At 24.3% G+C, this 26,343-nt stretch overlaps 2 protein-coding genes across 2 annotated transcripts in view; both read right to left on the minus strand.

The window, feature by feature from the left end:
* The window catches only part of LOC129616053 (RING finger protein nhl-1), a 56,258-nt gene extending 48,334 nt beyond the window's left edge, over positions 1-7,924 (minus strand). The window contains exons 1-2 of the mRNA XM_055531499.1: positions 7,813-7,924; positions 6,609-6,773 (exon numbers count right to left, since the gene is read on the minus strand). The gene's annotated coding sequence lies outside the window, so the exon portion shown is untranslated. The remainder of the gene's footprint in view (positions 1-6,608; positions 6,774-7,812) is intronic.
* A 12,225-nt stretch (positions 7,925-20,149) lies between these two features.
* On the minus strand, positions 20,150-25,473 carry LOC129616083 (uncharacterized). The gene is made up of 6 exons (XM_055531553.1): positions 25,396-25,473; positions 25,048-25,313; positions 24,400-24,975; positions 22,568-22,589; positions 20,880-21,145; positions 20,150-20,813 (listed from the first exon to the last, which is right to left on the minus strand). The coding sequence occupies exons 1-6, from the start codon at positions 25,406-25,408 to the stop codon at positions 20,220-20,222; spliced, it is 1,737 nt and encodes a 578-aa protein (XP_055387528.1). The 5' UTR covers positions 25,409-25,473; the 3' UTR covers positions 20,150-20,219.
* Positions 25,474-26,343: the final 870 nt, after the last annotated feature.

Raw genomic sequence — 26,343 nt, forward strand, 5'->3', positions numbered from 1 at the left:
TCTTTGACGTGAGCTTCAAATTAGTCTACAAATTTTTCTTTTAAATCAAAACCCTTTTCATAAAACTATTTACTGCACACAAGGAAAACTAAATGTATAAACTTATTTGAAAAAGAAATTCGAATTCAACTCCTCATATAAATTCGGCGTTAATTTATTTTGTTTATTTGATTTAGGTATTGTCATTCAAAATGAGTCCTATTAATTAAAATCGTATTGCTTTCAAAGTGGCTCAACTTCACTACTTACGAAGCAACAATTTTTTCAACATGTTGCTAAAACCAACAATATGTGGATGCTTTTATAACTAAGAAACTACCGTGTAAGGAATGCAATTTTCACTTTGGCAACTATATAATATTTACCCCATCTCTAGTACATACAAAAAGCTATAAATAAATTTTACTTAATTTTTTTGAAATATTCAAGTTAATATAATATTTACGTATGTTTGTGCATCATCACATATTTTGTGCATTAAAATATTTTTGTTTTCTAGTTTGTTTTTTGGCCGTTACCCCATATACATACATATGGATAAAGCATCTGGCTTTATAAAAATCACTTAAATTTTTTTTCATGATCATGATTTTTGGTACCAATAAATTATTTTAATTTTAAAAATTTAATATTTAAAAATTTTTTTAAAAAATTCATTGATGATTTTTTTTTTTAAAGGTCATATTATTGAAATAGCTATATGTGTCTATGTATGTGTATTTGAAAACATACCAATATTATATTATAAAGGCCAAAATATTATTAAACCATTATATATAAATAGGTAGGTAATTTCCAAAAATATAAAAATATTTTTTTTAATAATTCCAAAAATAAAATGGTTCAAAATTTCTGTAAAACTGAATAACATATACGCATACTTATATACATATGTATACACTGATACTTTTTGAAATATCATGATAGCAGATAACAAAAATATCACAAGTGAAAATAATGAAGATTAAAATTTCTACCGTTAGGTTAATAAAAATAACAGTATATTAAATTCGTCTTAAATTAAAACTTTTAAAATTTTATAAGGGCTTACAGTAGAGAGCATGCTTCACAAAAAATATTTGCTTCTAATACCATTTCTTAATTTTTGAAAATTCTCTAAAAATTTTCTTTCCCATTTCTGTTTTACTCAAAATTTAAGTGTTTTTTTTTCAGAATTGACAGATTTAATTGACATTGAATAAACAGTTTTCCATTATAACACTTATGTTTTAAATAAATCTCAATATGAAAATTAAATAATTTAATAAGAAACTAAGTAGAAAAAATTTTGACGCTTTAATAATATAGATAATAAATTTAAATTAGAAACGTCGAAAAAATTTTTCTCAATGTCATTTCCGAAACTACAATTCATACCATTATTACTGTTGCCAGTATTATACTTTTCCAAACATACTAAATTCGTTCACACTTGAAGCACATCGCACATTATCCGTCAAAAATATTCTCGTCAAATACTAAAGCATCTAAAGCAGTGGGATAATTCTATATTTTGTGATAGCGCAAATGCGTAGTGGAAAGGTTAAATGATAGTGCCTTAGCCTTAGACTACAAAATGTTTGCTTCGTATAATAAACCATGTACAAGCAGTAACTTTGACCGCTACATTGATTTTAACTCCACATCTTTATGAAAGAAATCACTACGACCATATATACACATATTAAAATTGCTACTTAACATGATTTAATTTTTCATTAAAAAATTTTAAGTGTTGACAATGTAAAGATATGTTGGCATTAATATAACATTTAATTTCCAATTATTATGTATGTCCAATATACTCGTATAATTTGATCGGAAGAATTACCGCAATTAATAATTGATTGACATATTATTTGACTGTTAACAAAGTTAATATGTCACATTATTAGAAATATATATCTATACGCAAAATATAACATTAATGTCAAACGATAAATTATGAATAATACACGATTGATTGGAATTTTGTTTTTTTTTGTGAACTCAATGTTATGGGTAAAGTTAAATATGACTGAAAGCGAGTCAATTAGCTTTTGAATATAAGATTAAGTTCAATAAAACGCTATTTTGTATACCTACACACTCACACAACAATTTTGAAAAATAAATAATATAAGAAATAAGCAAAAATTAAAACAAAATTTTTCTGTGACAATTTTACAAAAAAAAAATTCCGACATTTTTATTAAAATCAAAGTGAATTTTAATTATTTTTCTTTTTCTGCTTGTTTTATTTTTGAAGAAGACTACAAAAATTTTCTAAAAATATTTTTTTATCAAAAATTTTTACATTTTAATTTTATATTGAAGAAGAATAAAAAAAAATTTTTTTTGGAAATAAATGAAAAATTTCTTTTTTGAATAGAACATGAGTTTATATTTTGTTAATGGCGTGATGTAGGTACAGATATGCTTATTATGATGATTTATTTGTTATTTTTTACGTAGTTTTTATACGTAAAATATTTTATTTTCTTCACCTTTAAAAATAAACATGAAAATATTTCGATTTCTTTGTCTCTTAAAATTATTTTAAACATTTATTTTTTGTTTTTCAAAATTTCAGAAATCTTTTCCATTTTTCTTTTTTAAATTAGGAAGTTAATAAAAAAGATTATCTTTTGATATTATTTTTAAGAATTTCACGACGATTTTTTTAATTTAATATAGCAAATATTGATTCTAGGTCTACAATACTTTCATTTTATTCAAAAAAAAATTTTTTTTATTTCCATAAAATTTAATATTAAAATGAGAAAAGAAGTCATAAGAGCATTTGTGTTGAGGCTATTCAGCTGTCAAATTAGATATAGGCATACACATGTGGTGCACACAAAGATAATAAAATGAATCATAAAATAATAAGTGAACTAAATACATATGCGGCGAAAAAATTAAATTCCTTTATAATTTTGCACTTTTGAGACTTATTTCCACGCAAGCCTTCGATAGGGTCAATTGTTATGATTTGTCACACCAAATCATGAAGCTCCTCATGAAGTAATCAAAAAGTGATAAATCTCATCAACTTCTCGAATAATATTTCTTATTAAAAAACTTGTCAAAAGAGAAAGGAGTATCGTCATTGTACAAAATTTTTGCAACAAAAGCACATTTGATTTTGTTCAAGTATGAAACTGTCAATGATGATTTATCTGCCTGAAATCGTTGCAAACGTCAAAAGTGAACAGCAACTAATTTGACAATCAAATCTTTCGTAAATTGCATCTTAGAAAAACAGGCTTCTAAATTTGTTTCTAATTAGAACATATAATTGAAATAATTCTATTTTGATTACATAATATTTATTGACAATGAACAAATGAATGAATAATATTTATGTGTTAAAGTCTTTTTATAACTCTTATTACGTCAAGAATTTTTTTAAGACGTCAAGCCCATAGTTCACGCTATATTCTTATAGGTTTGCCGCAGTGTATCAATATTTATTTTTGCCTATTATATATGAATATGTATAAATTCTATTTGTTATTTACAAACAAATATGTAAATTAATGAATTTTCAATTTAAACAAAAGTTGTTCAAAAAAAAAAAACACCTACGCCCTGAACAATTTTATTTTTATAAAATATTTTAACACCATAATTATTCTTATTATAGACATCGAAAAATTATTTAATACTTAAAGACAACATTAATGTAGTATTCAGAATTTGATCATAAAATTAAATTTTTTACTAATTGTTTTTCATAAGTCTGATAATAGCTTCCTTATCTCAGCCAGCTGCATTGAATTATATTGCTCTGCACAGGTTCGCAAGAGCTGAAGAGAGCTCTAGATAGAACTTAACATTCTGGAAATAGTAAAATAGAATATCTGATTTATTTCCCAACAGCTGGCTGCTATATGCGATTCTAATGTGATCTTGACTTTATTCACTGATGTTCTTACTTGGGAAACATATAAAATTAGAATTAAAAATAGAAGTAGATATCACTTAGTTTTTTGTTTTGTATACATGTCTGACTAGCCTGACATAGCTTTTTACAAAATCATGTAAACACTAGTTTTTTCTCAAGATTTTATTACGGATTAGCACAAGCCTTAATTTATCTAAAAGTGAATTCAATTAAGATGTCTGCTGGGTTACTTCAGTTGTCAATTGCCGTATGACTTTAATATTTATTATTTATTTTGGTTATAATATTTATTTTGATAATACATTCTTGATTTTAGAGTTTTACTACATTTGGTCTTGCGAGGTACATTTGAGCCGAGGCTTGCTCGTGCTAGAAGTCAAACAAAAGATGTTTGTCAGAGATATCAGGATATTGCGGAAGTGAAGAACGTGGAACATGTTCTTTATGCCTGTTCGTCTTTGATGTGGAAGAGAAAACGAATGCCTGGATTGGTTCCGGTAGATTGTTTTTGAAGTTTTGTATTACAAGGGGTTGTTTTCGAATATTAATTTAAGTGTTACCGATGGAGCTTTTGGTTGACCTAGTACTTGAGCTTCGCTTGGGTGGCCGGACGAGATTCCCCTCTCTTACTATTACTACTTCTTCTACATTAATAGGCATTTGAAAAAAAATTGGACTAAAATTTATAAATATATTTTAATAAAGAAAAAGCAATTTGTCAACTTCAACAAATTTTTTTTCATTTACAAAAAAAAAAAAACAAACAATTGTTAATTTTTATGCGCGTTTTAAATTTAATTTTGACATAAATTTATAGCAAAAAAATTGTCAAAAGCCTTTTAGTGTTTTTTTTTCTATTTTTTAATAAATTTCCACATTATATTTAATATTTCGAAGCCAAAATTAAAAGTTATAAAATACGGAAGTTTAATGAACCAAAGTATTATTTTTGAATAAAAAATTTTATGAGACAATAAAATATTAATAGCAAAATTAAAAATTTTCCAGAAAAAAAATAAATTATTCACACATCATAAACTTAATTTAAACATATTTACTACATTCTAATTAAAATCACTATAACTACCATAAAATTTAATATTTCATTTAAGAAATATTATTTTTAAAAATTACTTATAAAACTTGAAAATTAATTGCATAAATGATCAATAAATTATAAAAACAGCACTAAATCAATAAAAAAGTTCAATAAAAAGAAAACATTACTGGAAAAAAAGCGGATGGAACCGGCTAATAAGCGGCTTGTTACGTAACAAATTTATAAAAATAAAATTTCATGCAATTTTTTTTTTTTTTTTTTTTGATTTTCAATGCCCCACATAAGTTAATTTCTCCGACATTTCCATACAAAAACCAAAAAAAAAAACTACTTGTTAAGTAATTTGATTCTTCTTTGAATGGAGGAAAAATTCCTAATTTTAGAAAAATTATCTACATTTTTTCTACATTATTACTGTTGAAAATAATTCACAATAGTTAGTGAAAGTGAAAATATTTTCTTTAAATATTTTACATTTTAAAATAATTAAATTCTATTTGGAAACGTTTACCCCGTTTATATGACAGTTTCAAGCGTATCGTGTTCATGTAAACGTTACTTGACTTAAAGCCGGCGTCAACCAAAAAATTTTCCGTACTTTGCTTGAAATGTTAACAATGACTTGAAATGTAATGTCTAAGCGTCATTTTCGTACTTTCAAGCTGATATAATAAGAAAATTCAGCTTGAATTTCAAGATAATTTCAAGTTCAGTACTCAAGCTGCCATATAAATTAAATAGAATACATTATTCTAACCGCTTTTATGACGTACATAGAGAGCAAGCAATATAATTTAAATTAAAATTTTGAAATAAATAGCTTTGATTAAATTATTAATTTTATTTTATACTAATTTTTTTTTTTTTTAATTTTTTACACAATTTTGTTACTCAATTCCTTAACTGTGTGTAACCATTAAAAATTAATTTTGAAGTTCAATATCTAAAATTGACATTTATATATGTTCATATTTCATAAGTTTTGTAAATTTTTAACCTTTAAGAAAAATTTTGGCAAATAGCACATTGGGTTTTGACATACGGTATTGAAATATTTATTAATTTTCAACAAGGTACGAACTAATTTTAATAAAATGTATTTAAAGATTTTTGTTTTTAATTATAAAAAAATTGTATTGTTATTCTATATACTCGCAATTATTTTTTAAATAGTATGTTGCCTATATAATTTAATTACCAATTACATGCGTGCAAACATAAAATTGAACAAAAATTTGCAGCATTTGAGTTTGGCGCCCTAGTAACATAACTTTTTTATAGACTCATTTAAATAATTATAATTCTTGTATAAGTAAGTAGGTATATTAAAAAAGTCATCCCTTTTCTCTTTCATTCTTTCATTCAATATCTCTGTTACTTGTCATTCTTCCTTTTCTCATTATTTTTTAATTCATAAAAACAAAAGTTTAATGATTGACAAGGACAAATTTATAAGTTTTTCTTTATTTTTTTTTTAATTTTTCCTATTTTTTTGTTGGTTTATAGCGAAGGTGTTCGAAATTGTGCTCTCTTTTTTCTTGAAATTGTGCGAAGGTGTTAATAAATAAAATTAAAAAAAAAATTTTAAAAAAATATTTTAAATAAAACATAATGTATTAAAAAAAATTTTTTTTTTTAGCATGGTTGACAACCACTTACTTTGATAAATATTTATTTTTACTTCGTATGATTAATAATCCTTGTATTGGCATTAAAAATATTAAATATTTTTTTAATATTTTTATATTTTAATTTGTTATATTTTTTTCTAAATTATTATATTTATAAATTTATATTTATTTTTACAACACATTAAAATATTTTCTATCTAAAAGGAAAGAAAAAATTTAATTTTTTGCTTTGTTTTGTTAATTTAATTTTAAATATTTAATAATATATTTATATAAAATTAAATTAAAATAAATATATTGCATAAAATAAAAAAAAATTCAAATTAATAAATTCACAATATTGATTAGAACAATTGTTTAATGTTATGTTTCAATTTTATAAGAATAAATTTAATTTTAAAAAAATTTTTGCTGACATTTTTTTTTTATTAAATTATAAAATTCACAATTTCAAATAAATATTTCATTTTAATTTCACATTTATGTTTATGTATATATATGCAAAAATTTAATTAATTTATGATTTAAACATTAGAAATTTTTATTATTTTTATATTGTACATATATATATATATTTATTATACATGTATATACATACATATATATCAAGTGTTAATAAATATTTATATGAATATAAAAATAATATAATTCTGTCATATAAATTAATTTATAAATCACAATTTTATTGTTTTTTAAGTATTATATGTAAGCCTTGTATATATGACATATATGCTTTGTATATATATGCATATATAATAGATTTTTATATATTAATTATTATTTGTATTTAAATATAATATGCAATATCCAACACAAAAGAAATTCGACTATTGTGAATGGTAAAATTGTTAATATTATAGTATAGCAATGAAAATTGAATTCATTCACAATAGATTCTTAAATATTTTCGCATATATCAAGAAAATGTTATGTATTAATTAAGAAAAAAAAAATACTTTCACTTTAAATGTAAAAAAAAAATGTCCTTTTTAATTAAAATATAATTAATTTTAAATTAAATTTTAATTTATAATATCACTAAATTATAATATTAAGTATATTTATAACACAATAAATTTAATAAAAGAATTATAATATTATATTGATTTTATAAATGTATATGTAAGTATATATGTACATATATACATTTATAATTAAAATTTAAAATTAATAATATATTAATTCCGATTATAGGTACATATATATAAATGTATATAGGTATGTATACTGACTATAATTAAAAATTAATATTTTAATAAGTTTTTTTTTTAATCGCCTTAAAATTTTAATATTTAAATTAATGTATACGTAATGGCCCGAAGGCCTCCTTCTCACTAACTGAATATCTGAAATTTTGAAAAAAAATTTAACAAAATTTTTTTATATGAGGTAACACAATTTAATGTTAAAAACAAAATAAAATAAAAAGCAAAAAAAAAAAAAAGCCGACTGATTTTTTGTTTTTTTTGTTTTTTAAATTAAATAAAAATTCTTTCTTTTCACTGTTCTCTCTTATAATAATTATTTATATACATACATATACATTTGTATGGGCATATGTGTGTATATATAAATTTACAAAATATCTTTTAAAATGTGCAAAATATAAATACAATCGGGTATGTATGTATGAATGTTTGTAACATATAAAAGAGACAATTATTCTAAATGTTTATAAATATATATACATACACATACATACATACATATTTATAAATGTATAGTGAGCATCACTTTTTTAATTTTCTATTTTGTGCAACTGATTTTTAAGGTGGAAAATGTTAAAAATATCTTATAATTTTGGCATGGTCCCTGGCTATTTTATATTTTTATTTTTTATTTTTTTCTAATTTTTATTTTCTTTTATTTTAATAATATTTTAAAATACATTATTCTAGATATAAATATAATAAAGTGTGCACATATGAGTGTATGTATAAAAAAGATTAAGGCACTAAAGGGAAATAATAAAAATATAGGCACATTTTATATTCATTTTATAAATAAATATGTATGTACGTGTGTAATTGAAAAAGAAAATTAAAAAAACTATAACAATTAATAATTTTAATATTATATGAAAAATTTATTTATGGTTTTAATTCATAATTACATACATAAAAATATATACAAACATTAAGTTGACCATTTACTTTAAATATTTTATATACCGTTGTACATTTATCGCTTACAATACCGCCTTACTAAAATAAATAGCATATTTTTTAAAATGGAGTTTTTGACAGGAAAAAGAATCTTTTTGATAGTACAGCAATATTTTTGAATCAAAAAAATTACACACAATTAGGAATTTCGTAAAACTATGATGAAATACCGGAAATTAAAATGCCAATAGTTCTGTCGTTTTTGCTGAAATTTAGCATTATTATTAACTATATATCTGACTGCAACACTGCAATTTTTCTCATTTGCTGCAATTTCTCTACGCCAAAAAACGATATAAAACGGGCACTATATCGTAAATATTATTAATTTACAGGAGCCCATCTGATTTTCTGTTCGGAAAGGTTTTTTCAAATATCAATATATTTATAATTAAATATAAATTTTGCTATAATATAATTGAATCTACTGCAATTTCAACATTATCTTTATTACAACACTAAATTATAAGACGGCAGCACTGTATACCTTTGCATATTGTATACATGTATGATACATATATATATATATAATTAAACAGTTTTTAGTGTTTCCTGAATATTTTCAAAACTAGGAGTTGTTCGATATTAAATATATAAATGAATTTTTAATTTAAGTACACACATGCATATTTATACAATAAATTATATGTAAATGTATATAATTTGTATATAATAAAATACAATTTTTTAATTTAATAAAAAATATTAGAGAATTTAAAAAAATTTATCATTTACCTGTATATACAATATGTTATATATACTTCAGTTATATATGAGTTCATAACATTAAGCTTATATACAGAGGATATTTTTATGTGTTTTTAAATTTAATTTATAAAAATATAAGAAGAAAAAGACAAAGAGAAACAATTGATTTATGTATATAAATGTTTAAAAATTTTGTACACGTAAATCAAATTTTTTTTTATATACATTATTTTATGTATGTATATGTACTTGTATATGTAGGAACCTACAAGCACTTTTACTTTATATAAAGAAAATTTTTAAAATTTAATAAACTACCAAAATATAATTTATTTTTTTTTTTATTTATTTTGATTTAGAATTATAAAATAAACAGAATAATTTTTCAAATGTTATTTCAAACAACTTAATATTTAAATCAGATAATAAGGATATTATTAATGTAAACCATGTATGTTTTAATTAACTTTCTAAACATTTAAATTTTAATTTAAAAAAAAGGGCAGGGATGTGTAAAATTTAAAAGGCTATGGGCCGTATTAAGGGGCATACATACTTTTCACGCCATCTGGCGTATAAATTTTAGAATCGAGAGAACTTCCGTATCGCAAAGGCACTGTGCCACTATGGGAAAGTTGTTCCAAAAAAATTTCATTTATTCAGAAAATGGTATTAAAAAATATTTTAAAAAATTAAGATTAAGAGCCGTGTAAGCATTAATACTTGGCTGTTTTTTGAAAAAAAAAATGCGAAATGAAGCTTTAAATTTTATTTCTAATAGACAATATGCAGCAGCTTACCTTATTCTTAATATAGATTTGATGATTCCTTAAAAATTGTACCTTTACTATGGAAATTTTGTTAGGAGAAGGAAGCCTGATTCGCGAGTTTTGATGTTTACACATTTCTGATTTAAACTATTATTTATTTTTCTATGAAATATTTTAAATTTCTTTTAAATATTTAGAAAAATTTTTCTTGAATGAATATCTAAAATTTATACCAAAAAATTTAAAATTAAATATAAATCGATTGCTATATATGTATATACATGTATGTAATATATTGCTGCATTAATGTATAAGTAAGCATATAAGAATTTAAACAAAATATCAACAAAAATATGTTAATTTTAAAATACATATATATCCCAAATATAAACTATAAACATATATTAACATTGAAATACTGTTATATTGTATAATGGTTTTATAAGGTGTCAAAATTTATAACAAAATTCATAATATTATTTCATAATATTCTGTGGTTTTAAGCAAAAGCTTTGTTAATTCTATGAATTTATAAAATCAGAACCGATTAAGTCAAAAATAGTTATTTCGAGAATAAAAGACATTTTTAAAAAATCTTCAAACTCGAATGAGGTGTGAAATTAAAATAAAATTTTTGAAACAGTTTTTGCTCTAATTTCGGAATAAATTTCTTATAACTAGATTAACAACTAAAATTGGTTAAGATATAAAAAATTAAAATTTTATAATAAAATAAAGAATTATTGAATGGGAGTTGAGAACTTGTTGCTTGTAACCACAGAAATATACGCCACATATTAAAATAGAATAAAGAACAATATCACAATTTCAATTGTTAATTTAAAAATAAGTTTTTTAAAAACGAATAATAATTGTTTAAATTTTTAATAAAACCACTTTAATAAATTTTATTGTAAAATAAGTTAAACAATTATTCTATTTTAAAATATGGTTAATATCTAATTATAAATTAGAATTACTTAATTGAAAAATTAATATTAGAACAGTTTTGCAAGAAACCAAAACGTATTTTTCTTGAAATTCGTTGAGAACGTCTTATAATATTCACAATTACATTTATATCAATCAATAGTTCTAAAAATATTGTTGGTTTCTTAAAATTTGTTATCAGTTCTAAGACGTTTTACTTCTAAATAAATAAATTTTTATTTGTAGAACAAAATTCTAAGAAAATTTCAAATGAACAAAGAATAAATTAAGAAAGTAAAACTAATAAGCACATTTTACTCAGTTTTCGAAATATGGTATAAATAAAAATTTGTGAATTTCTGAAAATTTATTAATTAACGTAATATTGTTTATTAATTATAAGATGAGTGATATTAAATCAGATAATCTTCTACACTCATTGCTCAAATTCAATTTAAATTTATATACCGCCAATTATATTTTTCAAACTAAAATAGTTTCCGTTCATTGATAACAGCTGTCAAGTATAAAAGAAAAAATTGATCAGTTCATTAACAATGCTATCTTTAGTGAATAATCTTAAAATTTGATGGAAATATGTTAACAAAATCCATTTTAGATAACAAAATGAAAATGGTAATAAATTTAAAGAATTAGTAAAAATTTTGTAACCTATACGATTCGAACTGCTATAATATTATTCGAATACTCTTGTGAATCATTCGAATACAATTCGTAAAGTTTCAATCATGCAAATATTGGGTATCAGGACTGTCAATAAAATATTTTTAGTTTGTTTTAAATTTTTTATCATTTCATCATTTTAATTAAATATTTTGCACTTTAATCTTTAAACTTGACATGATAAAATTAATATTTTCTACAAATTTTAAAGAAATACCGAAATTTTTAAATTAATTAAGCATTTTATATTTATTAATGCATAAAAAATTTTCATTATTGTACAATGAAAATTGTCACTTTCATTTTTATTTTGTATAAATATTTTCTATTTAATAATCAAATGCTTTTTAAACTAAAATCTTAACCTTGAAAATTTTGATAAATAAGAAATAAGAAAAAAGAAATCTTGAGAATGTAAAAACGAAAACTTAAATGAAAATTCTATTTTTAATTTTCCAAATTTTCATTTATTTTTTTTTTGTCTTATTTTTTGTTATTGTTGATATTTTAAATTGTTTTTGCTTGGTTTTATTTTGCTTTCAAAAAAAAATTTTCGCACCTCTCTTAATTAAAAATTATTTTTATTCTCTTTGTGTTTTTTGTTCTTTCTTAAAACAATAAACAGTCATCAATTTCAGGATAATCATTTTATATTCTAAATAAAATAAAATCTCTCAATAAGATCACCGTAATTCTCATTGTATTCCAAAATTTTCAACGTACATTTGAATTTCTTAATCCTATACGCAATTTGTTAATTAATTATGAGCTAATAACACTTTGCTACAAATTTTAAGACCGTAATTAATATTTAATACCGTAAATACTTAAACGATTAGAGGATTTTTATTAATAATTAAAATTCCTTTACATGTCGAATTGTCGACCACATTTCCGAAACAAAATGCATATATTATGATGTTGATGAGAGAAAACGCTTCATAAAGCAACAGTAGCAACAGTTATTTAAAAAATTTTAATTACTGAGAGAAAATATATTTGACATTTTACAATTAATGAAAAATTTTTGTGAGAATAAGTGCACGACCTCAATTAACGTCGGAAGCGTCAAACAATTGTCAAAATTTTCATTGTTTTACACATTTTATATGAAACTTCGCGTAATTACCCTCAGTTTGAAACAGCCTAATCGTGTATCTCGCTCTTTCTTCTCACTTTTTATTCATTTAAGCTTTAAAATCAAAAATCTCCGTTTTTCCAATAAGATTACTCTTTTTCAATTGGATTTTTGCATTTTTTTCTCAAATTGTTATCCAATCGTCTCACTTTAAAAAAAAAAAGTGAATATTTTGCACACAGAAAAAAACTAGATGCGCAATATGGAATAATTCTTCTCATTGGACAATTACATGATACAAATATATGACTATCTTCTCACTTGACGAGTAAAACAGCGAGATACACGATAAGGCTCTAAATTACCAATTCGAAGCGGGCGATAATTATCCTAATGTTGTAGTAATTCAATATATTCAATATAAACTATAGGTTATAAGTTGAATTGTGCCTATTAAATCTTGTTTTAATTGATGTTTTTCTTATATTGTTCTCAGATTGAATTTTACTGAAATTATTCTACAAATTCAAAAAAAAATATTGAAAAGCACTGATTCTAGATAAAAATAACCTTAAAACACTTAATAAAAAATAAGAAAAAAGAAAAAATATTTTATTTTTGTTATTATTTTATAAGTTATTTTTGTGATGATGTGTAAAATTTGACATTTTGATGGAAACATATAAGTTATAAAAATATATAAAAGAAAGTTCCATTGTATATTCCATTTGAAACTACTAATTAGGTCAAGTGTACCAATTTAATATATGCACATACATAAATGTAGATCTATATATTTTTAAACTAATTCTAAAAAAATTTTTTGATAATTAATTTTCCATTTCTTATTTTAAAATATTATTGTGTCAATATCACAGAGAAAAATCGTTAAATGTCAGAAATTGCGAATTTTTGTTAAAAAATATTCTAGATTTATTTTAATAGAAAAATGTTTTAAGTTAAATTTTTTTATTAACAATACTATAGAATCAATAAATTAAATTCAATATTTAAAAAAAAAATAAATTATAAGAGAAATTAATTTCTATACTCATTTCATTCACAATTATTTAGTAATTAAATCATCAAAGCAAAAAATAAATATGTGATAGCAAAATTGTAAATATGTATGTATATATGTGTAATAATTAACTTACTTTATTGTTTCTACATATTAACTGTTTATAATATTTTAATATATAGATATATATTACATTTATATATGTGTAATTTAATATATTTGCTATTATATGTATAACAGAAAGAAAGAATCACAAATCATTTTATGCTAAGTCATTTTATTAGTTAGAAATTTTGAAATTAATTATAGCATCTTTATATAGCATCTTTTATATAATATTAAAATAATTACGTTTTTATAGTGCTTCATTTTACATTCTTTAATCATTACCATTTGAAAATCTTATATACTATATTTAAATACTTATATTATATTTTATTAATTTATAACAATATAAATTTGAGAAACAGATATGTTATGAACAAAATTTTCTAAAACTCTTTGATATTTATCCAACACCAGACATAATCATAATTATAATTACATTTTTGTATTAATATTGAAACTTAACTAATTTCAGAAGAGTAGTTCAGCGGTACAGTTGTATACTCGCATTCTTTACCAATTCATACATATGAAGCGTAAATTGTGAATTTTTTCAACCGGGGTAACAGCACCCCTTCCATCTGAACCCCACAGTACCCGGTTAAAAATCGAACACCTAGTAGAGCTCCCCAGTATGTCATTTCTCGCACGAACAAGAGCATTACGTTCTCCTAGAAGGTGTACTGCAACCTCTTTACTTTTCCAACGAAATTTGTAAGTATTTTCACTTTCAAGCACCACCTTACTGAGATGCTCCTTGAGTCTACATTGTCCCACAAGACGCCATCGACAATTCATAACTGATTCTCGCATAACCCATAGAATCTTCTTCTTAAACTGCTTCTAAACAAAATCCCCAAGGCCTTACAACTGCCTTTTTTCTAATTGTTTCAATTGTTTCCAACGAACTGTGTGTGATGTGATTCCGGGGAAGGCTTCTGGGCTGAGGAGATGAGTGCTAGCCCCTTTTTCTCTTTCAACACAACAGCCACCCAATTTCCATCTACACTCGCATGGCTTGGCATAGTGTGTTCCGATTGGCGCCTACCAAATTTATTGAACTTCTCAAAAATAGCTCCACACTGCTTCATACTGAAAATTAATTCTGCACTACAATGGTAGTTACTATACATAAAGTAACATTGTGTAGTGTAAGTGCAGATTCAAGAATTTGCGTTCATATGTTATCTCCTTGTTAGCTTTTATTGTAAATTTTATCTTACATTTTTACTAACATATATAACTTTAATTTCAAAACAAATTTATCTCCACATGTTATTTAAACATTATTCAAAACAAAAACCTGGAAATTCCATTGATTTTTAAGAATATCTTAATTAAATGTGCATTCACCACATATCAAATAAACAAATAATATTTTAAATAAAATCATTTATTAAAATATAAGAGTTAATAAGCATATATAAGAGTTTGTGTGTTAGCTACACAAATTAAAACTTTAAAAAGCATTTATTCTTTTATCTCACTTTACGTTCTTATAAAAAATAAAACTACTGAAACGCTGGCTTTCATACAAAAATTTTTAATATCAGTGGTTAACAAAAAACGTTGGGAATTCCATAAAAAATCATAGTATGTACACTGAGATGTGTGATGAATCATTACTAAAAAATAAAAATCAAAATTCTTTTCTATGATTTCGAAATATAACAGATAGGCATCTTATAACAGTATAGTTGAAATTGTTCAAATAAAATTACTTATTTAAATTATTTTTTGTAAAGCATTCCGGAAAAGTCCCTCAATTTCTAATGTAGATATGTAGACATACATACCTACATAAGCACATAGCGAAAATCGCACTTTATAAGCAAAATATACGCAAATCAATTATGATTTTTCAAAATTTGCACTTTATGAAACCCACAAAATTAAAAGAAATTAAACACAAAAATTCCCTCCTTAAAAGTGTTAAAAGTTTTTTTACTGTATTTTAATAATTATAGTGATAAGTAAATATATATAAATGTGTGGTATATACTTAATATATTATAGTGTGTTATATGTACAAAATGAATGTACGAAATAACCATAGAGCTTTGTGTATGACGCTATAATGGCAAGTGTCAAATATGGTTAACTTTTATTTCGTTTTATATATTGCTTTTAAATTTTCATCATAAATTTGATATTATTATAATTTCTGTTATACGTTTACAATACTAAATAACAATGAAATATTAATGAATAATATAATCCTACAAATTCTTGTTATTGTCCCAAAAAACACGCGTCGATTTCTATTGTACTTTAATGTATTGTATCTTATCATTTACTGGTCGTACAATATGAGATTCTCATGCAACAAAGTTTAATTATTTAACTTTGACAGTTTGAAATATATAATTGAATAGTAGCAGAAGCAATAAGAGCGAAAGTGTTATTCTACGCAAGCACCTAGCTTTACACCACTGAGAGGAATATTACGATCCCTAGAATTATGCAACACGAATCATGAAATCCAGTAGATTTCTCTCACGTACTTCTCTAAAAGCTTTTCAAAACTTCAAAAGTTAATTTGTTTATCTTCCATTTAGGAAGGTCTTCGCAGCCCCGAAATACATGCGTCCAATGACGGGGGATAATCTATAATCACGGTAAATGTCCGATATCAAACACAAAATAGTTTTACGTCAAAGTACTGAGCATCAACACTAAGATTTTACTTTGAGCATCTGGCACATTTGCGCTCTTCTCCTTATATGCTTGTTAAAGATGCCTTTTATTTCACTTCTATAAGCGAACGAAGCATCACGTAATAAATTATTACCGCATTTGCCGGCGGCCAACTGAACAACTTTCTCTTTTGCCGCATTTTGAAAATATACCAAACCGAAAAAAAAGATACCCGAATGTTAAGTAGAATACCCACTTTTAAATAATGCTTATTACATTCTTATGTACAAACATACGAATTTATTCTAATATAAGACATGATTGTACGTGATTACCCTTTTTAATTCGTGAACAATCACAGAAATATATGTACTAATTCGCCTACTTATACGTATACATACACATTTGCAAATATCTTAAATACAATACTGATTTTTTAATTTTTCTTTCAGTAGACTTGATGTTAAACTAGAGTTAAGTTGTCGATATTTTATTGTAATCGAACAAGAATTTTTTGCAACAGCTACAATAATGTGTAAATAAATATTTTTTGTTAATAAATTTCGTAAATATTTATTAAATAATTAATTATTTTAGCTGAACTTGAACGATGGATACGTATAAGTTTATGCCAAGATGAGATACCATTAGAAGCTGTTTTAGCCGGTAATGATCATAACGGTAATGCAATATATGTTGGTCGAGCATATCATGCCGATGAACTTTTACCAGCAAAAATAATAATAAATAATAAAAATAGAAAAGGTAAAGCTTTTGTAATATCAAACGGTTTGGAGTATGAGAAATGTTGCTGTGATATTTTATGCGGAGAATTTGATGAAAAAGAAAGTGTAAGACGTTCAACACATATTATTGGTTCATTGGTAAGTTATTTACTCTTTAATAATTTATTTATTTAATTAGGAATTGTTTCTACTTTTAGATAACAAATATTAGTTTTTTACATAATGAACATTGTATTCAAAATAGCAGTTACAATATGACTAGTGAACAAAATAAAACACTATTTGAAGTTTCAATAACATCAAAATATCGTTGGGATTTTACAAATAATGGTTTTATTCCAAGTAATGCTGTTTTAGGTGGTTTTACTAATACCAATGAGAAAATTTATATTGGTAGAGTTAAATTAGAAAAATCTTTAATACTTGGTAAAATAATACCATCAAAATATTGTATATTTATTTCATTTAAAGGAAAAATATTAAATTTTGAAAATTATGAAATTTTAGTTAGAATATAAGTATTTAAAATTTAAAATTTAGATAAGTGTGATTTTAATCTATTCATTTGAAGAAGACCTGTTAGCTCATAAAGAGTGTATAATAAGTTTTACAACGTTCAAAATAAATTTGACAAAGAATAGTACTAGTATAACACAATAGTACTTTTATAATAGTTTGCAATATTAAGATTAAAAACAATGCAATTTAAATTCAACAACAATTATGATAAAGATTTATTTGAATTTAGTAACAATAACCATTTTTTTTCTCTTTAACTAGAAATAATTAACAAGAACTGATTTATTAATATAGCAAAAAAAAATGATTTAAGATGAAGATTAAATTTCTTTTTTGTTTTAATTCACTACTCACTAACTGTAAAAACGAAACCAAAGCGGTGAATGTCAACGATGGGCGATTTTCGTTGTCAACCCAGAACAAAAGCGGAACGACAAAATCAACGGTACATTCAAATCTTTTTTTGACACAAATCAAAAATAGAATGTCAAAAAAAAACTGCCAGTAATAAACAGGAATTCAGACTATTTTACCGCCGGCAGTGAAATTTTCGGCGGCAATTTCGCTCGATTTCGCGCAGTTCCATTTAAATATTTGCATTCTATATGAATTCTGATATTTCGTCGAGAAAAAGCGCTCTTTTTGTTTGTTCTAATAATTCACTACATTATAGCACACCAGAATTTGACCTCGTGAAAATCGCAAGAATAGTACTTTTAAACCTACCTCTCATGATTTAAAAAGGCATGTAGCACATTTGTAGAGATTTACAGTGAAAACTTTTTCCAAACCTTTTCACCCGCAAACATATATGTTGTTCTATTCAATTTTACGTTGCTTAAATAGCTCGCATAGCAAGAGAATAATGAAGAACAGAAAGAACTCCCTAAATAATATAACACCGTAATTTACTTCTTGCTTTTTTTACTTATAATTCCTGAGCAGTCAGAATATTGTTTTCGTAGTCCAATGCAACAACCAATCCTGAACTTTCCACGTCATACCACACTGGAACAATCAGTATGAGCTATATTTTTCTATGTATAAAAGTAAATGCTTTTTCCAAATCGAAAAACACGGTGTTTTTGCATATTGGTTTTTGCACATCAGTTACTACATTAAACAAGGCCGTAAACGTTAAACATAACCATGTTATAAAGACTCAAATCTTGGAATCAACTTGAAAATTAAAAAAAAAAATTTTTTTTTTAATTTTTTTCATCGAAAATTTAATCTACGGATGTAATATTAAATTTTGATAAAATTGCATACTTTTAGGACAGGATTCACAAAATTTTTATTGTGAATTGGTAATATTTATAGTGTGCGATTTTTCCAAACTAAAATCTTTTTATAATTTTAATATGTCAACATTTATGTCAACATTTATATAGGTATATCAGGAATACAACACATACACATACAAAAATTTCACTTCCTATATGCTTGTATATATTATATATATATGTATGTATATCTTATAATTTTACATATTTGGCAAAAGCGTGTAATTTAAGAGTTCATTGAACCTTCTTAATAAATAAGCAATTCAAATGATTTTACAAATTATCTAAAGCCTTTTCGATACTATTGAAAGCAAATTTTCTCAGTGTTAATGTAAACAGTAGATTGACTTGAAAAGGGGGCTATATTGTATATAGCACCCCCATTTTGCTATATATACTAATTTTTCGAAATTGACGAACAACAGTTATAATTAATGAAAAACAGTTTTGAAAAAATATAATTTCAAAAGACATCTGCACTAGTAAATTGCTGAACGTAAGCTGTTTAATTTGTTTGAACTTAAACTGTATAGTATGACATAATACTCATGCAAAATTTCAAAAAAAAAGAAATAATAATTTGTAATATTAAAAAAATTATCAGCAATTTATCTGTAAAACCGGTTTACAAAATTTAGTCTCAAATTATAATCTTATCGTTTTTGCTTTTAAATGAACTTTGTTACGAAATTAATAACTGTTATACAGAATTATTATCGATAGTTGCTTTATAAATTAAGCTATAATTCTTAAGTCGTTGAGCATATTGATAAAGGTTATGCTTTACTCTTTCAAAGCCTAAGCTTCGAATACTGTGACAAAATTACTTCTATCAATATTTAAAGCGAATTTGAAGGCATTGTAAAAGATTGTAAAATCTTGCAAACGAAAATCTTAAACAAATATTAAATAAAATTTTATTTTGATTTTAATTTTTATTTCGATTCATTTTCAAATTTAATTTTTTTCGTTTTGATTTTTTATTCCCGCTTAATAATATTTTCTTACTAAACATTCATAATCTTCTAAACGAATTTCTTGTCCACCATATGGTATATATAGACAACCATGTGAAGGATGAATTTTTCCTGGTGTTAAACTACCTTCAAAATTACCACGTCCAATATATAAAGTTTCACCACTATCTGTTCTACCACCTTCAACAGAATTTGGTGCAACAGAACCATGACCGGCTGGTTCCCATCCATAACCATATCCAACAAGTACTTCGAATTCATGTTTAACATGTTCACGTCCACCATGACAAACATAAGCACAATTTTTATTAATAATAACTTTAGCTGGTAATAAATCACCATCATGATAAGCTTTACCAACAAATATATGATCACCATCAGAATCGACACCAGCAAATACAGCATGTGGTGGTACACTACGTCCATGAGCTGGTAACCATACTTCTGGTAATGTTAAAACTTCATATGAATCTAAACGATGTTCTCTGCCACCATATGGTATATAAAGGCAACCATGTGATGGATGAACTTTTCCAGGTGTTACACTACCAGCATATTCACCACGGCCAATATATAAAGTTTCACCATCAGCGGTAACACCAGTAGCCTATCATATAATTTTTATAAAAATTATATGTAAATAAATTTCATTTTTATAATATAGTGTTAATACCATTGCATTTGCAGGAACATGTCCACCATGTGCTGGAACCCATTGATATAAATCACCACAAAGAATCTCATAATAAGATTTTTCATGTTCTTCTCCACCATATGCTACATAAGCTTTATGTTTATTTGGTACAATTTTTGCTGGTAATAAATCATTTTCATGATGAGCACGTCCTGCATAAATAGCATCACCATCTGAATCATGTCCAGCTAAAACAGCTTCTGGTGGTACACCTTCAAATTTTGAAGAACTAACCCAATTGTGTGCTATAAGTTTAATTTTTAATAATTAATTTTATTTGAGATATGAAATTTCTAATTTTAGATATTAAGAAATTGAGTTCACTATGGTAGATATGTAAATATCGTAAAAAAATACATTATAATTTAACCACACCTTAATAACTTTCTCAAATGAACCTGTGAATTCTTAGGTAATCCACCCAATTTTTTATTGAATTTGGAATAAAACGATGAGTAAATCCACTTGAAAATCATTTGTTATAAAAATAAAAAATATATATATATTTCCATTTAGTAACATGTCTATACCCTGTTCTCATAGATATGCAATATCTTATCTTAACTCTTCATTTCCAATATCGATTCATAAATAAATAAAAGTATATGAGCGCATATATGGTGAGTGTTTAATTACTAATTTTTATCAGTTATTTTTCAAATTGTGTACTTATATAACATATTTTTTAAAAATAAAATTTTATTTTGACTGATTACGTGTATTTTTCCCCCAGCAAAATTAAAATGGATTCTTCTTTTCTGACTGTACCGCTAAGAATCTGTCTCATCAATAGCTTATACACAAAATTTTTATACACATTTTGACTACACGGATCGTAATCAATAGAATACCTTTCAAAATGCTTGTGTTTTATCTTAGAGCGTATTGAATTCTTAATAAAGTCGGAGTGACCTGTGAGTAATTTGGAATGGACCGGTGTTTCTGTCATATAAAACTAAAAACTATTATATAAATTTAAATATTAACAATTTGAAGTTCATTTTACATAAAAAAAAGCCATCTACCGGTATAAGTGTACGTAACCGGTAAACATGATAACGTAAAGAGCTCGGTTCATTCACATAAATCTGGATTATTTTTTTAATTTAAATATTTCAGCCGGATATTCTCGCTCTATTTTATATTTTTCTAATTTTAATTTTCTATTATGTTTAAAAATTAATTGGATGCACTATAAATAATAAATTATAACAAATATTACGCCGAAAAATTGTATAGCAAAATTATGTAGACGCGTTACTCTATATTTAATACGCGTTACTCTTATGCGCCGTATATAACATATATGCAAAATAATCAAATGCAACAAGCGCCTAAAAACAGGGATGCAATTTTAATGCAATATGTGCAATATTCATTGTTTTGACAGCGGCCGGCGCACTTTTTAGATGTCACGTATGACGCCGAACATGTCAATATTAGCCCTGTTTACCTTATAGATATTTAATAATTCTTCTTTTTTATAAATTTATCGAAATAAATAATAAAATATTTAAACTCAATTAATTAATTGAAAACACTACTTACAGCTAAGCATTTTATTCAAATTTTTTTCTCTTTCACAAAATTCAATTGAAAAATATTAAATAAATTAAATTATATCAATATTTATTATACCGATGGCGTTCTTCAGTATATATTATTACCTGTCGAATATAATTTAAACGACTAAATTGTTTTTAAATGTTATTGACTTAAATAAGAGTTAATTTTATTTTCTTATCGCGCAGTTAATGATAAAAAAAAAATTTATATGACATAAAAGTATACAATATGTACGTATAGTATGCATTTTTTTATATCTAAAATTTAATTGCCATTAATGAAATTTTTTAAAATTTTATGTTTTTGACCTAAATCTCAATAAATTCTTCAATATTGCTATAAAGTATAAAGTTAAATAAAATCCACTCAGATTTGTAAACAGATCAGTAAAATTAATACATTTCAAGGTAAAATTTAATAAAATATTTTAAGAACTGCGAAATGCAAAAATACGCCAAATAGAATTCAAAAATTTCCTAAACTGTTAAACAATTCTTGAGTAAAGGATGAAAGATTAATTTCATTTGGCAACGTCGCGCTTTGTAATAGGCTTTGTACATACGCAGAGAGAGCAACGGTACATTGTATGCATTTGTTATTTAATTTCATTAAAGATCGTAAAATTTCATGTATGAGTACTCAACAAGTTCTGATTAAAATTTCGGCTTTAATTTTTCAACTTCTATCCCAAATATATTTGGTTCTGATGAAAAATTATTAAATTTCCAAGACCTAAAATAAAAAACAATTATTTAAATAAAACCAAACTTTAAATTATCATGATTGTTCGATTGTGAATTTTCTTCTTATTCGATTTCATTAAAATTCACAATGGCGAGACAATTAAAAGTTTTCAGTTCATTTTCCAATAAAAATCTAAAAAATTTTTGCATTCATTTTTTTTTTAATCTTATCAAATATAATTTTTCATAAGAACTGTAATACAGATTGCACATTATGATATGAATTTAGTCAATATATAGTGTAAGTATGTTCATAAAATGCTTTATATACAAAGTAATATAAATAATAAATTAAATTTTGTAAACTTAAATTGACTTCAACATTACACATTCTCCTAGATAAGCATATCTACTAAAACATGTATCACACTTTATGTTAATCTCTCCACTTGAGTTACTTAACTGGTAAACAAATAATGAACACATACATTGAGCTATTTACATTAGATCAAACATAAATCAAATTCAAAAATCAATAATTAGTCAGCAATTACTTTTCCAATAAATACGAGTAGCTATTGTTTGTCAAAATAAATTTTTAAACAGAAATTTTAATAGTTAATTTATTTTATTTTTTAGGTTACAATGCCGACTCAGGAGAGAGAAATGGAGAGAAATGGAGAGAGAAATGGAGTTGACTTACGAAGCACTTTCTCGGTTCCATATATATTAAAAAGGATTAGTTTGCTGTTAATTCTAAGATGATTACTAGGATATTTTAATTTTCATAGTATTCTGCAATTCCTCACTCAATTATTTAAAAATTTCAGCTAGGATTTGCTTGAATTCAAAAACAATGTTATTTTTCAAAAAATATTTAACAAACCAATTTAAAAATTGTTATGAAAACATTAAAAGCTTCGCGACTTTACTTTTAAAATGATTCAAAAACTTGTTTTTTAACGGTACTTTGTACATAATTTGAAACTGCAAAGCTTTCAAAAAAATTGGTAGCCTCTAAATTTTCAAAAGCTCTTTAATTACAAAAGTTTTTTTCTTTTGAAAACTAGATGTCGCTAAGACGTTATAAATACTCTATACGGAATCAATCATAAATAACATTATTGCGAATTTTTTTCATTAAACAAAATTCATTTTACATTATTTAAAACAAAATCATAAATTTATAATATTATTCTCAATATATTATTATTATTATAGAATAAAACAAATTAATAATATGTTCGAACTAATGCTTCATAATTTTGTAATTTAATTTCTTGCCCACCATATGGTATATAAAGGCAACCATGTGAAGGATGAATTTTTCCTGGTGTAACACTACCCCTAAATTCACCTCTACCAATATATAATGTTTCATCATCAATTGTTTTACCACCTTCAACTGTATTTGGTGGTACATTTCCATCATTAGCTGGTATCCAACCATAACCATAGCCAACAAGTACTTCAAATGTATGTTTAATATGCTCATGACCAGAATGACAAATATATGCACAATTTTTATTAATAATAACTTTAGCTGGTATTAAATCACCATTATGTTCAGCACGACCAACATAAATAGTATCACCATCAGTATCAGTACCAGCAAGTACAGCATGTGGTGGAATATTATTACTATCAGCTGGTAACCAAATTTCTGGTAAAACTAATACTTCATAATTATCAATACGATGTTCACCACCACCATATGGTATATAAAGGCAACCATGTGATGGATGTATTTTACCAGGTGTCATACTACCAGCAAATTCACCACGTCCAATATATAATAATTCACCGGATGATGTTATACCAGATGACTAAAAAAAATATAATATATTTATAAGTATTTACTTTCTTTTTAGGACATTATTATATTTTTATAAAATTACCATAGCATGCGGTGGAATATGTCCTCCAGAATCTGATTGCCATTGATATAAATCACCACATAATATTTCATATTCATATTTTTCTAATTCTTCACCATCATATGAAACGTAAGCTTTCCTTTTATTTGGTATTACTTTAGCTGGTAATAAATCATCTGCATGACGTGCCCGACCAACATATATTGGATCACCATCAGAATCTGAACCAGCTAAAACAGCATCCGAAGGAACTTCTGAATATGATGATGTTCCAATCCAATTATGTACTAAAATTTTTTAAATTTTTAATATTATTAATATTGAAAATAAGTAATAAATGAAATTATTATGAATTTTAAATAGTCTTACAAATAGAATTCATTTTTATACAAAATTTTCTGACCACATTTATTTTAAATTATTTTAACACCATAGACAACTCATCTCTGTTTCAATTTAATATTGTAATGCAAAAACTTACCATTAAGCATTTTTGAATCAATAAATTTCTTGTAATCTTATATCGTAATTTCTAATTTAATATTCACGGCTCTAATTGCATATAAATTTAAATAGAATTGTGTTAAAAAATAATTTCTACGATGCACACAAGCTAAAGCTCAATTTTCAATAAAAGCAAAAGAAAAAATTTATTATTGCTCTCTAAATTTAATTTGCACTTATTAGAACTACAAAATCTATTCGAATGATTTAGAAAAATTTTAAAATAACTCAATGAAATTTAAATATAATATTTTTATAGTTTAGAGAAATAATTATTTTTTGTTTTCTTATAATAATTACACTTGTGCTAATAAGATGAGTTGTTCTCTATGTAAATAAGACATTGAATTTCACATGTGTATTATAGTTATGGTTTACAAGATAAGAATTATTTAGAATATTATAAAAAAAAATGTTAGATAAAACTATTTATTTTTCAATAAAAATAATAAAAAAAAATATAAAATCCAAATCATACTTTCATATATGAGTGAAATAAGCTAGAAGATCATATGATATGGCATCAATTATTCACGTATACTTTTGGAATAATGTTTATTGTTACATAGAATAGAATTTTTAATTATAGTTGTAATAAGAGCATAAGTATTAGAATTTAAATTCAAGTTTATAATACAGTTATAATATAGTTTATGAAAACTTATGAATTTTCGATATTTTAGCAGAATTGTAGAGTTTTAAAAGCTTCATATACGAACAAATCAAATGTAGGAAATTAAAAGCTTTACTGTTTTGTGACTTTCTAATTTTAAAGACTGAAAATATGGAAAAATCTCTCGTTTTGTTTAAAAT

This window comes from Condylostylus longicornis, unplaced genomic scaffold, assembly GCF_029603195.1.
Source record: "Condylostylus longicornis isolate FDR11 unplaced genomic scaffold, ASM2960319v2 ptg000162l, whole genome shotgun sequence".
Classification (NCBI taxonomy): Eukaryota; Metazoa; Arthropoda; class Insecta; order Diptera; family Dolichopodidae; genus Condylostylus; species Condylostylus longicornis.

Bases quoted from the DNA above. Each gene is read 5' to 3' on its own strand.
- LOC129616083 (XM_055531553.1), bottom strand. The intron at 24,976-25,047 runs GTAATTTTATAA...TATTTTTTTTAG, and splicing joins ATATTCCACCGCATGCTATG to TCATCTGGTATAACATCATC. The intron at 22,590-24,399 runs GTTCGAACATAT...AAAACAATTTAG, and splicing joins TACAAAATTATGAAGCATTA to TCGTTTAAATTATATTCGAC.